The sequence below is a fragment of the Empidonax traillii genome, unplaced genomic scaffold, assembly GCF_003031625.1.
Source record: "Empidonax traillii isolate 1590-97213 ecotype Southwest subspecies unplaced genomic scaffold, ASM303162v1 scaffold969:size425790, whole genome shotgun sequence".
In the NCBI taxonomy this organism is placed as follows: domain Eukaryota; kingdom Metazoa; phylum Chordata; class Aves; order Passeriformes; family Tyrannidae; genus Empidonax; species Empidonax traillii.
The window spans coordinates 344,864-359,423 of NW_020956162.1; the positions used below are offsets into that span (position 1 = coordinate 344,864).

General features: G+C 40.2%; 1 protein-coding gene across 2 annotated transcripts in view; it reads left to right on the top strand.

Moving 5' to 3' along the window:
* The window catches only part of NKAIN2 (sodium/potassium transporting ATPase interacting 2), a 289,629-nt gene that overhangs the window by 261,639 nt on the left and 13,430 nt on the right, over window positions 1-14,560 (top strand). For both annotated transcript variants that reach the window (XR_003573474.1, XM_027903480.1), the window contains one exon: window positions 3,946-4,006. Coding sequence is in view for 1 of the 2 variants with exons in the window: in XM_027903480.1 (XP_027759281.1) it covers window positions 3,946-4,006 (61 nt within the window). In the remaining variant the exon portion in view is untranslated. The remainder of the gene's footprint in view (window positions 1-3,945; window positions 4,007-14,560) is intronic.

The window sequence follows — 14,560 nt, forward strand, 5'->3', positions numbered from 1 at the left end:
GGGAATATTCTATCTACTTTTTTATTGGCATTATATGGCTATAATAAGGCAACAAGATGCATTAAATTTATTCTGTAATTAATCTTATTACCAAAGCTTCAGTAGTGCTGTTTTATTGCTGACTTATTTTAGGCTTTTGCCTGTCTTCTTTTTAGCTTTGCAGAAGGAAAGATGGTTTTATCAACAAGTTTATAGATTGGGAAAAAAAAAAAAAAAAACATTAAAAAACGCCCAAACGTTTAAGATCATTGTATGTAAAATAATGTCAACATGATGCCCTCGAAGTAGATGCAGGGAGCTGGTGCAGGCAAAGAGCAGTACTCATTTATACTTTCATATGGACATATCAGGGAAAGTTGTAGAGAGCAATTTTTTTTCAAGCTGCAGAAAATGAGGTTCATAAAAACATACATTCACTACTCATTATATGTATAAGTGAGCAGGGTTGTTGTTAATGGTTCCTTCTCCTCTAGAGGCCCATACTACAGCATTAAATATGAATGGGACAGATGTAGTCACCTAATCTTGATGGGTCTGGGATCCAGAACTGATCTTCTGTTCATTGCACCTATTTCTTTTTATCACTTTTTATCACACGGTTTATAAAAAACAAAGCTTGGTTAATTAAAAAAAAAAAAATTGGGATGCAAGGCAGCAAGAGTTTTCAAGCTAACTTTCTTAGTTCTAAACTGATTTTCTGAGACAGGTTCCTTCTCTTCTTTATCTCTGAAGACTCATTACCTTCTTTCTCACATAAGATAAAAATCATTTGGAAATACTGAATTAGGAAGACTCTGTAATTCTGATAGTGCACTGAGCGCTGCTGTTTGAGGGCTTCCCAGGAATATATTAACTGATGTGACTGACCTCTATCATTTGCATTTGATTTGGTTTTTTCCCTCATCATCTTCTCCAGGTGAGGAGTGTGTTCAGTGAAGAGTTTTGTTTGGATGGTTTTTTTCTGCTGTGCATAGGTACATTGCAGTGTACTTCTCTTAGAGAAAAAAAGGTCAAAGAAGCGCATCATACATTGTAACAAAGGCGGTAAATTTTGTGAAAGCCCTTCATCCCTGCAGGAATTCATTAACAATTTTAGTTGTCTGATCCCCAAGAAATCTCTGCTACGTGTGTAGATGAACAGTACCTTTCCTATGGGAAGTCCTAGTCCACAGGGGAGAAAGCATGTTCCTGATCTCTATCCCAGAGGTGTTTGTAGTCACCATGGGCTCAGATCATTGAGTATCAAAGTAAAAGCTGCCACTTTTGGTTCTGAGCCTCAGCTCAGAGTGTGTGCCCACTACTGCTGATGCAATTAGAAGATAAATCTTGAATGGCTGTCACTGGATCAGAACTGATAAATTGCTTGGTTAAAAAAAAAAAAAAAAAAAAGAGAGAAAGAAGAAAAAACTAATGTGAGATTTAAATTAAAACAAAATTATTATGTGTATGTTATTATCTAACCAAGCAAAGGGTTAGATAAATGCGGGAGAGGGAGAGGTTTATTTTATGAACTCTGATTATCTCATGGGAAAAAAGCTTCCATTTGTACTTAGATCAGAACAATCTGAGCTTTAAGGCATTCTTTTAACCAACAAGCTCATCTGATGAAATGCTGTAGGATTTGCTTGTATATCAAAGGAGTTCCCCAGAGATTTAAGGGATGTAACTGAATACAATTAGAAAATCAGCTGTAAACATCATTTGTGATACAGTTTGTTTGCTGTATTTTGTAAGAGAAGTTCAGTTACTAATAAGTGAACTTGTGGCTGTTTAGAAGATAGTAGAATATTGAACTGTATTGCAAGAAAAGGATTACCATAGCAGCCTACTGGAGATGCAACTATTCAACTAACTGGGATCTGATGGTCTGTAAAAAGAGAACAGAGAAACTATTAAGCCAAGGTTCACATCCAAGAATGGAATCATTTATGAACAACCTTTCTGGGCCTACTCTGTTGCTGAATTAAACCTCATGTAATGTCATTGAAGTCAATGGGGTTATACAGGGCGTAAGTCAGTGGAGCAAATTAGCCCTCTGTCTTGAAGCCAAGAAATGAAAGGGAATAGTGATCCAATAAAACAGAGATGAAATGCTGATATTAGCTGAATGCCACTGTTCTTGGTACAGTGAGTTCTTTGTGTCCAGCACTAAATATTTCATCCTTCCCAGGTGTAAAATCTTCCCAGCAGCACTATAAGGCAGATTTATAATAAATGACAAAATTAATGGTTTAGTTCTGTTGTAATGCAGCTTCTGGGCTCTCAAAAGGAGCTTAAGCAGTTAGCAGACAATATCTGTGCTGGCTTCAGTGTGAGTTCCAAATCAAGTCTTGATCTCTTCAGAAAAGCCTTGAGGCTGACCTTTTTTTTCCCTTTAGTCATCTCTCACCCATACAGATGTTAGAAGCTAGCATTTGTGGGTATGGGGAGTTTGCTACCTAGAAAACTGACAGAAATTCCAGGAATATCTGTGTAAAAGCTGGAGTAAACTTGGCACAGTCACTGCCTCAGGTATGAATGTACTAGGAAATACAGTGGATTTGATTGCATTTAATTTGTATATGGGTAATATTAAGGGCTCTAAGAACCCACAGCATTGCAGTGATTGCACACGTGCCTTGGATTAATGAAAAAAAAAGTCATTTTTCACTAACCAGCATTCATAATGATTTCTCAGATTTCACTTTTTCTATTCTCCAACCCACTGATTACTCAACCTGAAATTAAGAGCATCATCTCCCTCAGCCAGAGATTATGGATTTTGCACCATGCACAAAGAGAACTCTCTCCTGTCTGGAGCACCTAGGCACTTTTATTATCCACATGAAGAACTAATTCCCAAAGTGTGCAGATGGGCTTGCAGCTCATGAAAATATCTCTGCGAGATGACATGTGCAGAATAACAGATTCCAACAGCACGGCTCACTTTTCACTACAAAGAGATCAACAACTTGAATTCTTTTGACATCTTACCGTGCAAATTTCAGCAATGAGAAAAAGGGTGAAAACTTGTTTATTATGATTTAGTGGAGAAAACTCTCCAGACCTAGATGTTAAGGAAGTTGTGTAAAGCATGGAACACATGGCTTGTGTTGCTGATCCAGTATTTGTTCTGTTACTTCTGGTGTGACTTCTTAGCAATAATAGAACTTGCTCAAGGGACCAGCAGAGGACTCACATGATACCTAGCCTGTTGGATGTGTGATTTTGGCCCTTTATTCCTTTTTGTATTATTTTTTTAAGCTGGTACTTCAATAACTGTTACAGATTTTCATTTTCCCTAAATCTAATTCCTTCTGCTTACAATTCAATTCTGGACAGGCTCTTCAGAGGGGATTTAAAGGAAAAAGATACAAATTTGCCAGCTGCTGTGTGAGGTGCTGATGTAAACACACCCAGACCTATCCAAGGAGCTAGATATGTCTTGAGGCTTAGGGACTATTGCAGATATGGGAACAAGTCCCATTAATCCACAGCCATAATTTCAAGTGATAAAATATCACCATAAAGCTGGTTTACAAGTGCACTGAATTTGTCCTTTGTTTAGTTGTCAAGGTTCTGACTTTAAAAAAAGTTCTGCTAGAGGCCCAGGTTTTGTTGGATAACAAATCTGATTTTGACAGAAGTCTTTACATTATCAGTGGCCAAAAACCCAATCACTCACTTGCTCTTCTAGTTTTCAATAATTAAGAAGAAGTCAATTAGGTATTGGAAAAATTTTGGTCAATTTTTGGAAGTTTTATTGAAGGATGCGATATTCAAGAAAGATGCAAAATTCCCCTGACTATTTCCAATTAAAATTACTAAACTATTGTAGAGAATTATCTTTACCTCATCAAAGATAGTCTGTCGAATTTTGTTGTTTCTGTTGTTGCTTTTCTAAAGCTGTCTCTTGTTTTTCTGTTGTATTTGTCTTACATCTAATGCTATTACATTCTGTTTCAGCTGGCAGGCTTCATCTATGCCTGTTATGTTGTGAAGTGTATTACTGAAGAAGAGGACAGCTGTAAGTACTAAAGCTTTATTGCATACAAAATGAATACTTTTTTTTTTATTTTTAAATCACCCCTCCACTATGCTGGCTCCTGCTGACTTCAACCTAAATACCTTATTATACCGTAGCCAGAACTTGTTTTCTGTCCATCCTTCTTGGTGTAAAATTTGGAAATGTCTGAAGGACAAAGGAGTCATGAAATGCTGCTTAAAAAATTAATAAGAATACTCCTTCCTTCTGAAAATATCATTGCAATTCTTTATCTCCCATCTTAGCTTAGGACATAAATCTTAAAAAAAAAAAAAAGCCAGTTGGTAAATACAAGTTTGGGGTTTTTTTTCTGTATTCCATATTGTTATTAACTATCTTCAGAGTAACTGATTTTCACTGAGGTCACAGCTCTCCAGTGCTGACGTGTGTGTTGTCTTGTAAAAGCCCTTCTGGCAAAAAAATAGCTTCAGATCATTGCAGAACCTCCACTTATAAGAGGTGAAACAGTGAAGTTCCTCTTTGTTCCTGGTGCTCTCAGGTACAATTAAGAGGAGTGGAATGATTTCATAGAGATATATGTTTGTGTTTCTTCTGCGTATTTATATCAGTAGAAGCCTGTTGAGCAGAATTTGCTCTTATTGCATGCTATAGAGTCAAGGCATTTAATTTTTTTTCTCTACTCTAACCTTGATTTTTTTTAAATTGGCCACTGCAGCATTTCAGTACATCTTGGGATTCATTCTAAAGCACTTTAGAAACAAGTATCAGAAGCGTGTAACTTTGATAAAATATACATGAATCCTAGAGAGAACTCTGCAACAGGAAGCTAAAGGGCTTTTATTTGATTGAGAGCACTGCAAGGGCTGGCGGGGGTTCCTTTGTGTGTTCTCCTGCGTGGAAAATAGCTGCAACCCTATAATCTATTGGCAATACAGTGTCAGTGTGAATCATCAAGGGGAGATTTATTGCTGAAATCAAACCACCACACTTTGGAGGTCGTTCTGACTAGGCTCATTTCAGTTGTTTTTGTATTTCTGTGGAGGTGAGGAAGGTATAAAGACTAAAAAGGGTTTGGGACAGATATGTGGAGCAGAGGTATGTCACAAATAGACTTTTCTGCTTAGGGAAGGACCCAGTCATAAGTACTTTCTATTGCTTTCCCATTAAGTGCATTCTCTATCCACAGGGTTGGAGGAGAGTTATTCCTTGCCACCCAAATTGAAATCCCATTTAATACTATCCTACCCTCTCTTCTAAAGGTTTAAATCTTTTTTCCACTTTTCTGTGATGCTTTAGGGCATGATATAAGTAAAAAACAAGGAAGAGACTTGAGTCTTGGCTTACCAAACAAGACCAGAAGTCAGAGCACATTTGAGAGATTTCTCCTATGGTCTGTAAAGCAGCATTCCTGGCATCAAAGTGCCACAGCCAATATGGTATTGTTTTCTTCTCACTGTGGCAGGAGCCTGTTGTTCAAGAGCCACAGATTGTCATGCTTCTTTGAACCTCTTCTTGTCATCACCTTGACTATTTTGAGGCTTTTATTACCTTGTTAGTAAACCTCAGCCAGGTCTCCTTGTCCAGTTAAAGAGCCATCTTACCAACCTGTGAGCATCTCTCTAAGGTACCAGGGAGAACCCCCAACCAGCACAACGAAGCCAGCACAAACTCAAGCACTGCAGCTTTTCCCCTGGTGAGGCTTGGAAGCTTGGCTGGCAAAAAAGAGAAAAGGGAACTTATGTGACTGAGTTGTGCCAACACTGTAATAATGCTCAGATTGGATTTGGCCCCTCAAGGTATCATAAAATTAAAGCTTTAGTTTCTACTGAGAGGCATCATGTAGCAGAGACTAAGAATTATTCCAGTTCTCTCTCTCCTTAGACAAGTGTTCAATGGGACAGGCAGGGCCTGCCATCCATACAAACGCCCTCCACTCAGGTTTAATTTAAAATGCTTTTATTTCCTTAGATAAATTTTCTCACCTTTTCTATCCCTTCCTTTCAATGCCTTTTGGCAACACTTCCATCTATCATGCCCTTCTTAGATGACTGTATCCCTTATGGATGTCATGTTATTCAGTATTTTTACTCCAGAGGAAGATGCCTAAGGGTGACTTTCTCCATACATTCACAGATGGGGTCATCTCATGCAGACCAAGGGAGTGCTAAGGAGAAAAGCTTTCAGGATAAGTGGAATATGTCCCAGAGTCATTTCTTGAGCTTACTGCATAGGCAAGTCTTTGATTTGAGATTACTTCAGGTCCTCACCTATGTTTCTCTTTCCATAGTCTCTTCTTCCATTTTTCCAGTTCCTCATCCCTGCCTGTTGCTATGGAGCAAACTCTGAGGCACAGAGGGATGGATGCCCACAGTGTACTCCCTCCTCTAAACTTCCTGAGCATCTAGCATGGTAGAAAAAAGCTTTACACTGTCACCCACCAGCCCCTGCCTAGCATCCATATCTGGTAAGGAGTGAGGCTGGGCTTGTGCTTCCATTCAGTTAGGCAGCTGGTATTCCCTCTCTGTCCTGTGTCAGCTTTGAAAGATCCTCTAGTAAGAACCAGTCACCAGAAAGCAACTCTGCCACACCATTCCATGCTTTCCCAGCAGTGAAGTGGTCTGCAAAGGACAACAGAGGGACACTGCCATCTTCTTACCCACCTCTATATTCAAAGACATCACAGGAGAAATCTACATCTCTGGTTTTCAGGACCACTCATGCCTGTAAAAATGTGATGCCTCACTGCCAACCCCAGAGAACCACAAGGATAACCATATTGGTCCATACTAAAGTGTCATTTAGCCACAAGTCCTTTCTGATGAGACAGAGACAATGGAAAAAAGTTTTTTGCTTCTCACAATGGACACAGTAAACGCCCATACACTCAATTCCATTTCTTCTGCTTTGGTAATGGGCTGTGAGAACACAGCAGTCCAAAAGAGGAGCAAAAGAGACAGAAACACTGAATTTGGCAGGAGTGAGCAGCAAGGCACAAGACTAGAGAAAAAGCCATGCAACATCCAAGAGCTGAACATGAACATGTTTCAGATTTTAACCAGAGGAAGATATCGATACTGCTCTGGAGCATAGAAGGTTTTTCATCTTCTGTTGGCACAGAGCCTCAACTGTAGAAACAGAGTCAAGTTGCTCTTAAGCTGCTTCAGCTGAATTAGCTTTGCTCTCAAAGTAATTGGAACAAGCTGAAAGAATTATTATTTTTCCATTCTTTATGCACATTTTATTAAGAGAACAAATGAGTGAGGGTAGAATTAAGCAAACCTTTCACTAAGATTAACCTGCTCTAACCTCACCAAAGGATTAGGGATGGAACAATACAGTGATCAAATCAGGGTCAGAACTAGGGCTGAAACAGCAAGACTCGAGGTTTTAATTACTCACATACCAAATAAATCCAGCTGTAGACCCCCTAAATCAAAGCTCAAATCTGTGCTATCTTTCATAAGAACTATCTGCTTTGGGTTAATTCTGCACCAAGGACTAAAGAGGAAGCTGCTTTCCCTCCTAGTACAGTCCCAGAAGTGCTGTAACACTGGGTGCAGTAGAGTCAAACAGCAATACCTTTCTCCAAGGGAAGACAAGCTATGGATTTTCCATGGCTACTACTCTCAGGAAGGTTTGTCACTGCCAGAGGTCCCTTCTGCATCATTTTTCCTGTGGCTGTGTAGGGAGGAGGAACTCTGAGGCTTGGAGTGCCTCAGGTCTTTGTCTGGGAAAGATAAGGGAGGACGAGTGCCTAGCAGGACTGCTGCCAATTCCATATTCTCCCCTTCACCGTTACCACTGGTATGCCTAAGCCATGGCCAGTCTTACCTCATTAGCATTATTAGCTGCAGCAATTAAAAATGAAACATAAAAATGTCAGGACCAACGATTACTTGGAGACGCTCAATGGCTGTAAACTTATTGGAGCTCCTCATATGTCTTTCAAAATCATATTAGGCCTGCATTTTTCAAAGGCTGCACATTATTTTTAATAACATCAAAATGTTCCTTTAATGTGCATTTCCTCACTAGCAATTTAGCTCCCTGCTATAAACTGCTACTGCCTTACTAAAAGAAAATCCAATGTATTTTTGAAAACTTTATTAACTATACAGATATTTGGTGGAAAACACTGCAATGTAAGCAATAAAACAGCATTCTCCCAGGGATTTTTGTCTGTAAGCAATTAAGAAAGAAACCTGGGTTACTAAAGTGGGAATTCTGCACTTGCCTTTCGGGTTCTGTTGAGGAAAAGGGGACTGGTTTGTTTAGTAGAAGGACAGCTTTGACTGAGAAGGAACCCCAGCCAAGAGAAAATCACCAATTCAGTCTGGTCCCACAGTGAAATCCTAATTCAGAAGTCTCCCTTGCCAAACCAGAGAGGGAGCAGAAATAGCATTTACCTTTTATAACACAATGCCAAGGCAATCAGAGAACAAATATGGCCCTTCTGACTGTTCCCCAAGTACCAAGAGGTGCAACCTTTGCACTATCTCATGCTAGCAGGGATCCAACTTCCACATAAACTATCTTCTTTTCTCCTGGCATTGTTTCCAGTTCAACTGCAAAGCAAAATAAATTGCAACTGAATTAAGCAGATTTTTGCTACATAATCCCTTGAGCCCAGATTTTTGGAATGTCTGGCACAAAAGTAAAGGTCTAGATAAGCCTTGAAATTATTTCACTTCTCCACTCCCCCTGTAAAAACTTGAATTCAAGATCCCACCTGAATTCCTGAAAATGTTCAGGATGACTGTAATATCCTAATAGGAAATATATAATGGTGAGCAATACAGTATTATGTACAGTTATGGGCCAACAAACTTGGTGCCAAACAATAATTCACTCTGAGATCCTAGGTCTGACCTGGGAAGTATGAAGGTGATGACAGAGATTTTTTTTTTTTTTAAGACAACATTAAATACTCTAGATGTGAGAGACATGAAATTTTGACAAACATAGGGTATAGGTAAAAAAAATATTTTCTTTTTATCTCTGTTACAGGCAGTTTTCCCCCTTTGAGCAGGCTATTTAACCTCTCCATACTTCTGTTTCCCATATTTAAAATGGGAACTAATGACAGGGACAAACTCATAGGTGTGTTGGTTCATAACTTTGAGCTTCTGGGATGAAAGGCACCATTGAAGTGCAGAATATGTTCAGATCTCACTTTATTTCTGTGCCAAATGCTTTTCACAATCTGCTTAGTGAGACATTACAGAGAACTAATACCTCAGCTTCCATCCTGGCTTAAAAATCTCTAAAACAAAAACAAAGAGAAACTAGTAGCAAACATTCGATTATTAATTCTACTTCTTTGTTTCCCATCCCATTTTCTGGGGAATAGGACTGTAAATCCTGACACTACAACCACAGGAGAAAGATAGGAAAGAAGCTGAAACGAAGGCTGGGGGAAGATGGCTGAAGATGACTGCAAGCATCTTTCTGCAGTCAAGGCTGAACTTGAATGTATCTCTGGAAGTTGTCCTGGACAGCCTGACAGGTCTTCTCCCCACCCATTTGAGAGCTGACACCACAGTGGCAGTGTGAGCTGCAGCCCTACAAGTGCAGCATTATCTGTTACACTTGTGTAACACAACACACAAGATAGGAGGTACCAAGTCTATTCAGCCTTACATTTGCTATCCAGTAATGAAGAATATCTAGTGCTTATTTCCCTATATATTTGCTATATAGGCATATAGGAACACAGAAAGTTTGTGGTTCCCAGAAAATCCTGACAATAATTTGCAGTTCACGAACTTCCTTAGCCAAAAGAGATCTTGCTGTATTTAGTTTCCCACAGTGGTCTTTTCTTCCTGAAAGTGTACACCTATGTTTGAATCAAGAAAGGTTTTATAGAAAACAACCTCACAAGAAGGAGATCAAACACCTCAACTATATATTTAGTTAGTTTTGCACCTACCATTTGTGCAATGTGTCCTGAATCTTTCTTTGTAAAACACCAGGCATTCCATCTTCACCTTTTCCATGCTACTACAGGTGACATCCATCTCACACCTCTTTAGCCATATGTAATTAGACCTGCAGCTTAAAATAATCAGAATTTCCAGCACAGTCAACGGAGGCAGGGATGAAACTCCAAAGAACAATTTGCCCTATCAGGGGTAGACACCTCTCTCACAAAAGGATAAATCCCTGGTCTGACGTGTTTGGTTAGTGCTGGAGGCAGCCTAGGCAGTCTGCAGAGGCAGAACAGCAGCAAATAATAGTAGGAACAAATACAAGCCCCTCTTCAAAACAAAGTTGTTCTCCAAATTGTTGAATAGGTCATTTATGAATGCAATGAACACACTACAGAAGTTGAAGCTAAAGCTTGTTTTTGCTCAGCTGAACTTTCCAATTTACAGCCTGTGGCTAAATTAGAAGCTTTTTCCTTTGACTTGTTTCATTTGGTGTGGTGACTGCTACATGAACTAAGTAAACCAAAGGGAGTAAAATGGGATGCCTTTGGCTGTCAGGATGTTGATAGCAGCATGGAGAGAGAGAAGTATTTGAAATCCCGTGGTACTACCTCATGCTTGTCATCCTAAATAGAGAGCTGCCTTGGAGAGCAGCAGTGCCACCAGGAACCTTTTGAAAATTCCCTGAGATGCCTGTACAACATCAATCTTTTGCACATATCAATAGATGGTTCCTGTGTTATTATTTCCAGTCATGTCCAGTCTTGGAGGGGACCTCTCACGGAGCAGAAGGCTGGTGTTGAGTATCTCATTCTCCTCAGCACAGAGCACAGACAGTCCCCATCCCACCAAGGCGTGCTCACCAAGGCACAGGCTGAAAATGTCTGAGCTGCAGAGTGCGAGGCTGAAGCGCAGGGGAGAAAGGCTATGGTGGGAAGATATGGCAAGTGAAACCGTCTGCATTTGAGATGCAAATGGACCTGAGCAGTCTAAGGTGTCATGGGGCTTGGCAGACATTACAGAGCCTGGTGTGTGATCATTTGTCACTGCACTGCAGAGTGAAACAAACTTAAAAGCTCCAAGGAGGTGCAGTTTGTTTAAATAATAGCAAGTAATTAGTCTGAAGACAAAATCAGTGATGGCATTTTATAATTACAATTAATTTAAAGGTTAATTTCCTTTGGTGCTAAAATCTTATTTAAAACATTTAGCAGGAAAGGAAATTAGGATGTTACTATCTAGATGCATAGAATGCTTCTGGGAATCCATGCTTATTATCACTAGAAAATTAGGTTAGACTCAAAGTGGGAATTTCAATTCATTTTAGTGTGTAATAGATGGTGGTCAGGGCCTTGAGTCAGAAGGGTTGCTTAGGGTAGACTGTATGATTTGCATTTTCTTTGTTTGTGGGATTAATTGCAAATGTTTCCAACAAAAGGGCTGGGTTTATACATGAACAAGCTTGACATGAAAAGAAAATTGGTTATGGATTTCTGCCTTCGTAACTAATGAAGTTGATGTTCAAAGAATCCCTAGGAGACAGGGTTGTGGTATGAGACAAATATATAAATAAAATCATATAAAGGAAAATGGTGGTGTTGCTGGCTTCATCTATAATTTCCCTTCTCCCTCACTTGTCTTCCCTGCCACTCCCCTTGCAACCATCACCACCTCCTGTGGGGACTGTCAACTTCAAGTTTAAAAATTATCTAAATAACATAATGTAAACTTGAAGGAAGTAACATTTCCATTCCAGCAGCTGAACACAATGGGCTACTGCTTAGTAAGATCAATGTATTGTAACAGCCAGGGCGATATACTTACCTTAAATATTTTTTTAATGATTCACCACACAATTTTGATCTTTTCAAGATTGACATTTCAGAAATGTTGCAAAAGATCTGCACATGTCAAAAGAGAATGAACAATTAACATCTCTTTGTTTGTTTGTGGGTTTTTTTGAAGAAAGATACATTTAATACCAAACCAGTTTGAAAATATTACTCATCATGAATTATTGGTTTCAGGAGAGGAACACAAAAGCATTCAGACCATGAAACAATGTCGCACAGAGTTGTGTCAAGCTGGTAGGAGAAATGAGGTAGCAGCTAGAGATGGTTCTGACAACAGAAGCTACGGATCATTTGAAGAGATGATCAGGTTGTTGCTGTAGCAGAATAGGGAATCTTCCTGGCCATCGAAATGTTTTGACATAGAAAAATAAATAAAGCTCATCTTCAAACTCAGGAAAAAATAGCAAAATCTGAAACTCTTCACAAGTTGAAAATTGCATGGAAAATGGTTTCAGGGGTGTTTTGTTTTGATGCTGGTGACAGACTCCATTGTGACATCAGTCATTTCCTGCTACTTTGCAGTGAAAGCGGAGGGCGGGCTTTGAAGGCAGGCCCCTCAACAGGGAGTGTCTTCTCCTTCACTCCATCAGAGATTCAGAGAAGGCAGCTTGGATCTCACTGAAATCAGGCAGAGAAGCAGCCTGCAGGTTGCCATGTGGAGCTGCGAGCCCCCTTCCCCACTTTGGTGTCCCCCCACTTGGAGGGCAGCTGGCTGCATTCTTAGGGTTTCAGCCCAAACTAGGGATGGAGCACGGCAGGTCCTGGCCATCCAAGCTCACTCCAGACTGACAGATAACGGAGTCTCAGAGGGGAGTGATGATAAGCTGCTGTGGGTGGATCAGACTCATTAGCATTTCCAGTGGCCCTGAGAAGGATACCTGCCCACAGCCTTAGTGTTCTTCCCGCTGAGACAGTCAGTGTGAGCTCCTCAGAGTTTCCTACATGCCATGAACATAGCTTTGTACTGAATTATTTTTATCAGCACGACTCCTGTTAAAGTTTTCCTTATTACTTTTCCTTTCAAATATCTAGATAGGTCTTCATTAGCATTGGATTGTTAACTTTCATAGATTTGGGCTTTAATTCTCCACTTTGTTGCACCTACTAATGACTCTTTTTCTAATTTATTAGTGTGGCAGTCACACTTGGAGGCCACTGCCCCAGGCATTTTCTTTTTCCTCCTTTTTTCCTTTTTCTTCTCTTTATTGCTTGCTCTTAGCAGTGATCTGGCTAAGAACAATTTTTCCTAATGACTCATTTGATAACTTCTATAATAATTCAGTCTACCCCACATTTTCTTTAATTTTTAGAATGATTTGTCACTCAAAAGCTATATTGCAGGGCTATATTTTTTTGCTCAGCACTCAAGCATGAAAATTTGAAATCAAATGGTTATTATCAGCAATGTTCAGGTCTGTCCAGTTTAGAAAAATAATATATTGCTCAGACTAATATTGTTCTTTTAGCTGAGTGGAGGTCTTTTAAAAACTCTTTACTGAGCATCAGACAAGCCCTGCTGCAAGTTTGGACAAGGCTTGCAAAGCCTTGCAGGGGTCAAGCAGCAACCCTCTTTCCAGGTGTACAGGCTTGACAGGTGGCTTGCTGTATTTCTCAACTATAAAATGCAGTGCTCACCGTTTCAGTCCAGTATTTCTCATTGCTGCAGCTATGCTCCAGACATTTCCTCCTGGCCTCTGGCTCTTATTCCTGCCTGCCTTGTCCCTGGTTCTGTTTCTGCCTTCAGCTACTGCAGACTCACTAATGCCTCCCAGCCCTTGCTTCATTACTCCTGGCTACTTTCATCTTGGCTCATTTCTGCTAGGCCATGAGGAGCCTTGGTTCCCACCTCCTCAACATGGTTCCTGCCATTGGGCAGCCCTGCCTTGCCAAGTCATTGCTCCAGAGCGTGACCTTCTGCACATCATGCCCCCGACCAGATCCCTTCTCCACCTGGGAACCTGAGACACATTTTGACTTGTCTAATTTCTGGAACCTCAGCACCATTCATCTTATTATTTTCTGCTGAGTACAACCATGAGCTGGGCTCACCTTGAATGCAATATCTGCATCCCTGCTTGGTCCTAATTGTAGGAAATAACAGGCAGAGGTCCCTGTCAGTACCTCTGTAAGGGCAGTAACACCCTTATGCTTATTAGGTTTCAAAAACCTGCATACCTCCCCAGTCTCATGTCTTGTCTCGGAAGGGCTGATCAAAGAATTAGCCAGGGGATCAGCAGGAACAGAGACAGAAGACGATGATGCAGGGCCTTATCCAACAAGAAACATGATAAGAGGAGAACAAGCTGGAGGAAAAGCCCTTGTGAAGAAAAAAATTACAGAATAATTTCGATTATTACACAAGTAAACCTCACGAAAATAGGGGCAGTGGGGCAGAATCTGAGCTGAGAAACTGCGTCAAAATTTGCGTAGAGGTTTCCCTTTGCTGCTCCTGTGGCCATCATAGAGCTCAGAAATGCCATGATGTGACAGTTTAAAAATCTGAGGTTTTATATTCACCTTTCAGATTGATTAGCTAAGAACACTCACAGGCCCTACATTACTGGCTATTTGGCAGAAATGCTGTTTATTGCTCTGCAAGAACTGGACCTTGTGTCCAAGTCCTTACACCGTTTCTGAATCCTCCTATGACAGCAGGAAGGGCACAGCCCCATGTTCTGGCATACACCTCCTTCCCCATGCTTCCCCAGTGTTTGGCTTTATGCTCTTTTGAGAGCCTAAATCACTGTGTACTCAGCACAAAGACCAATAATGTTTGATTATCATTGTAAACAAAC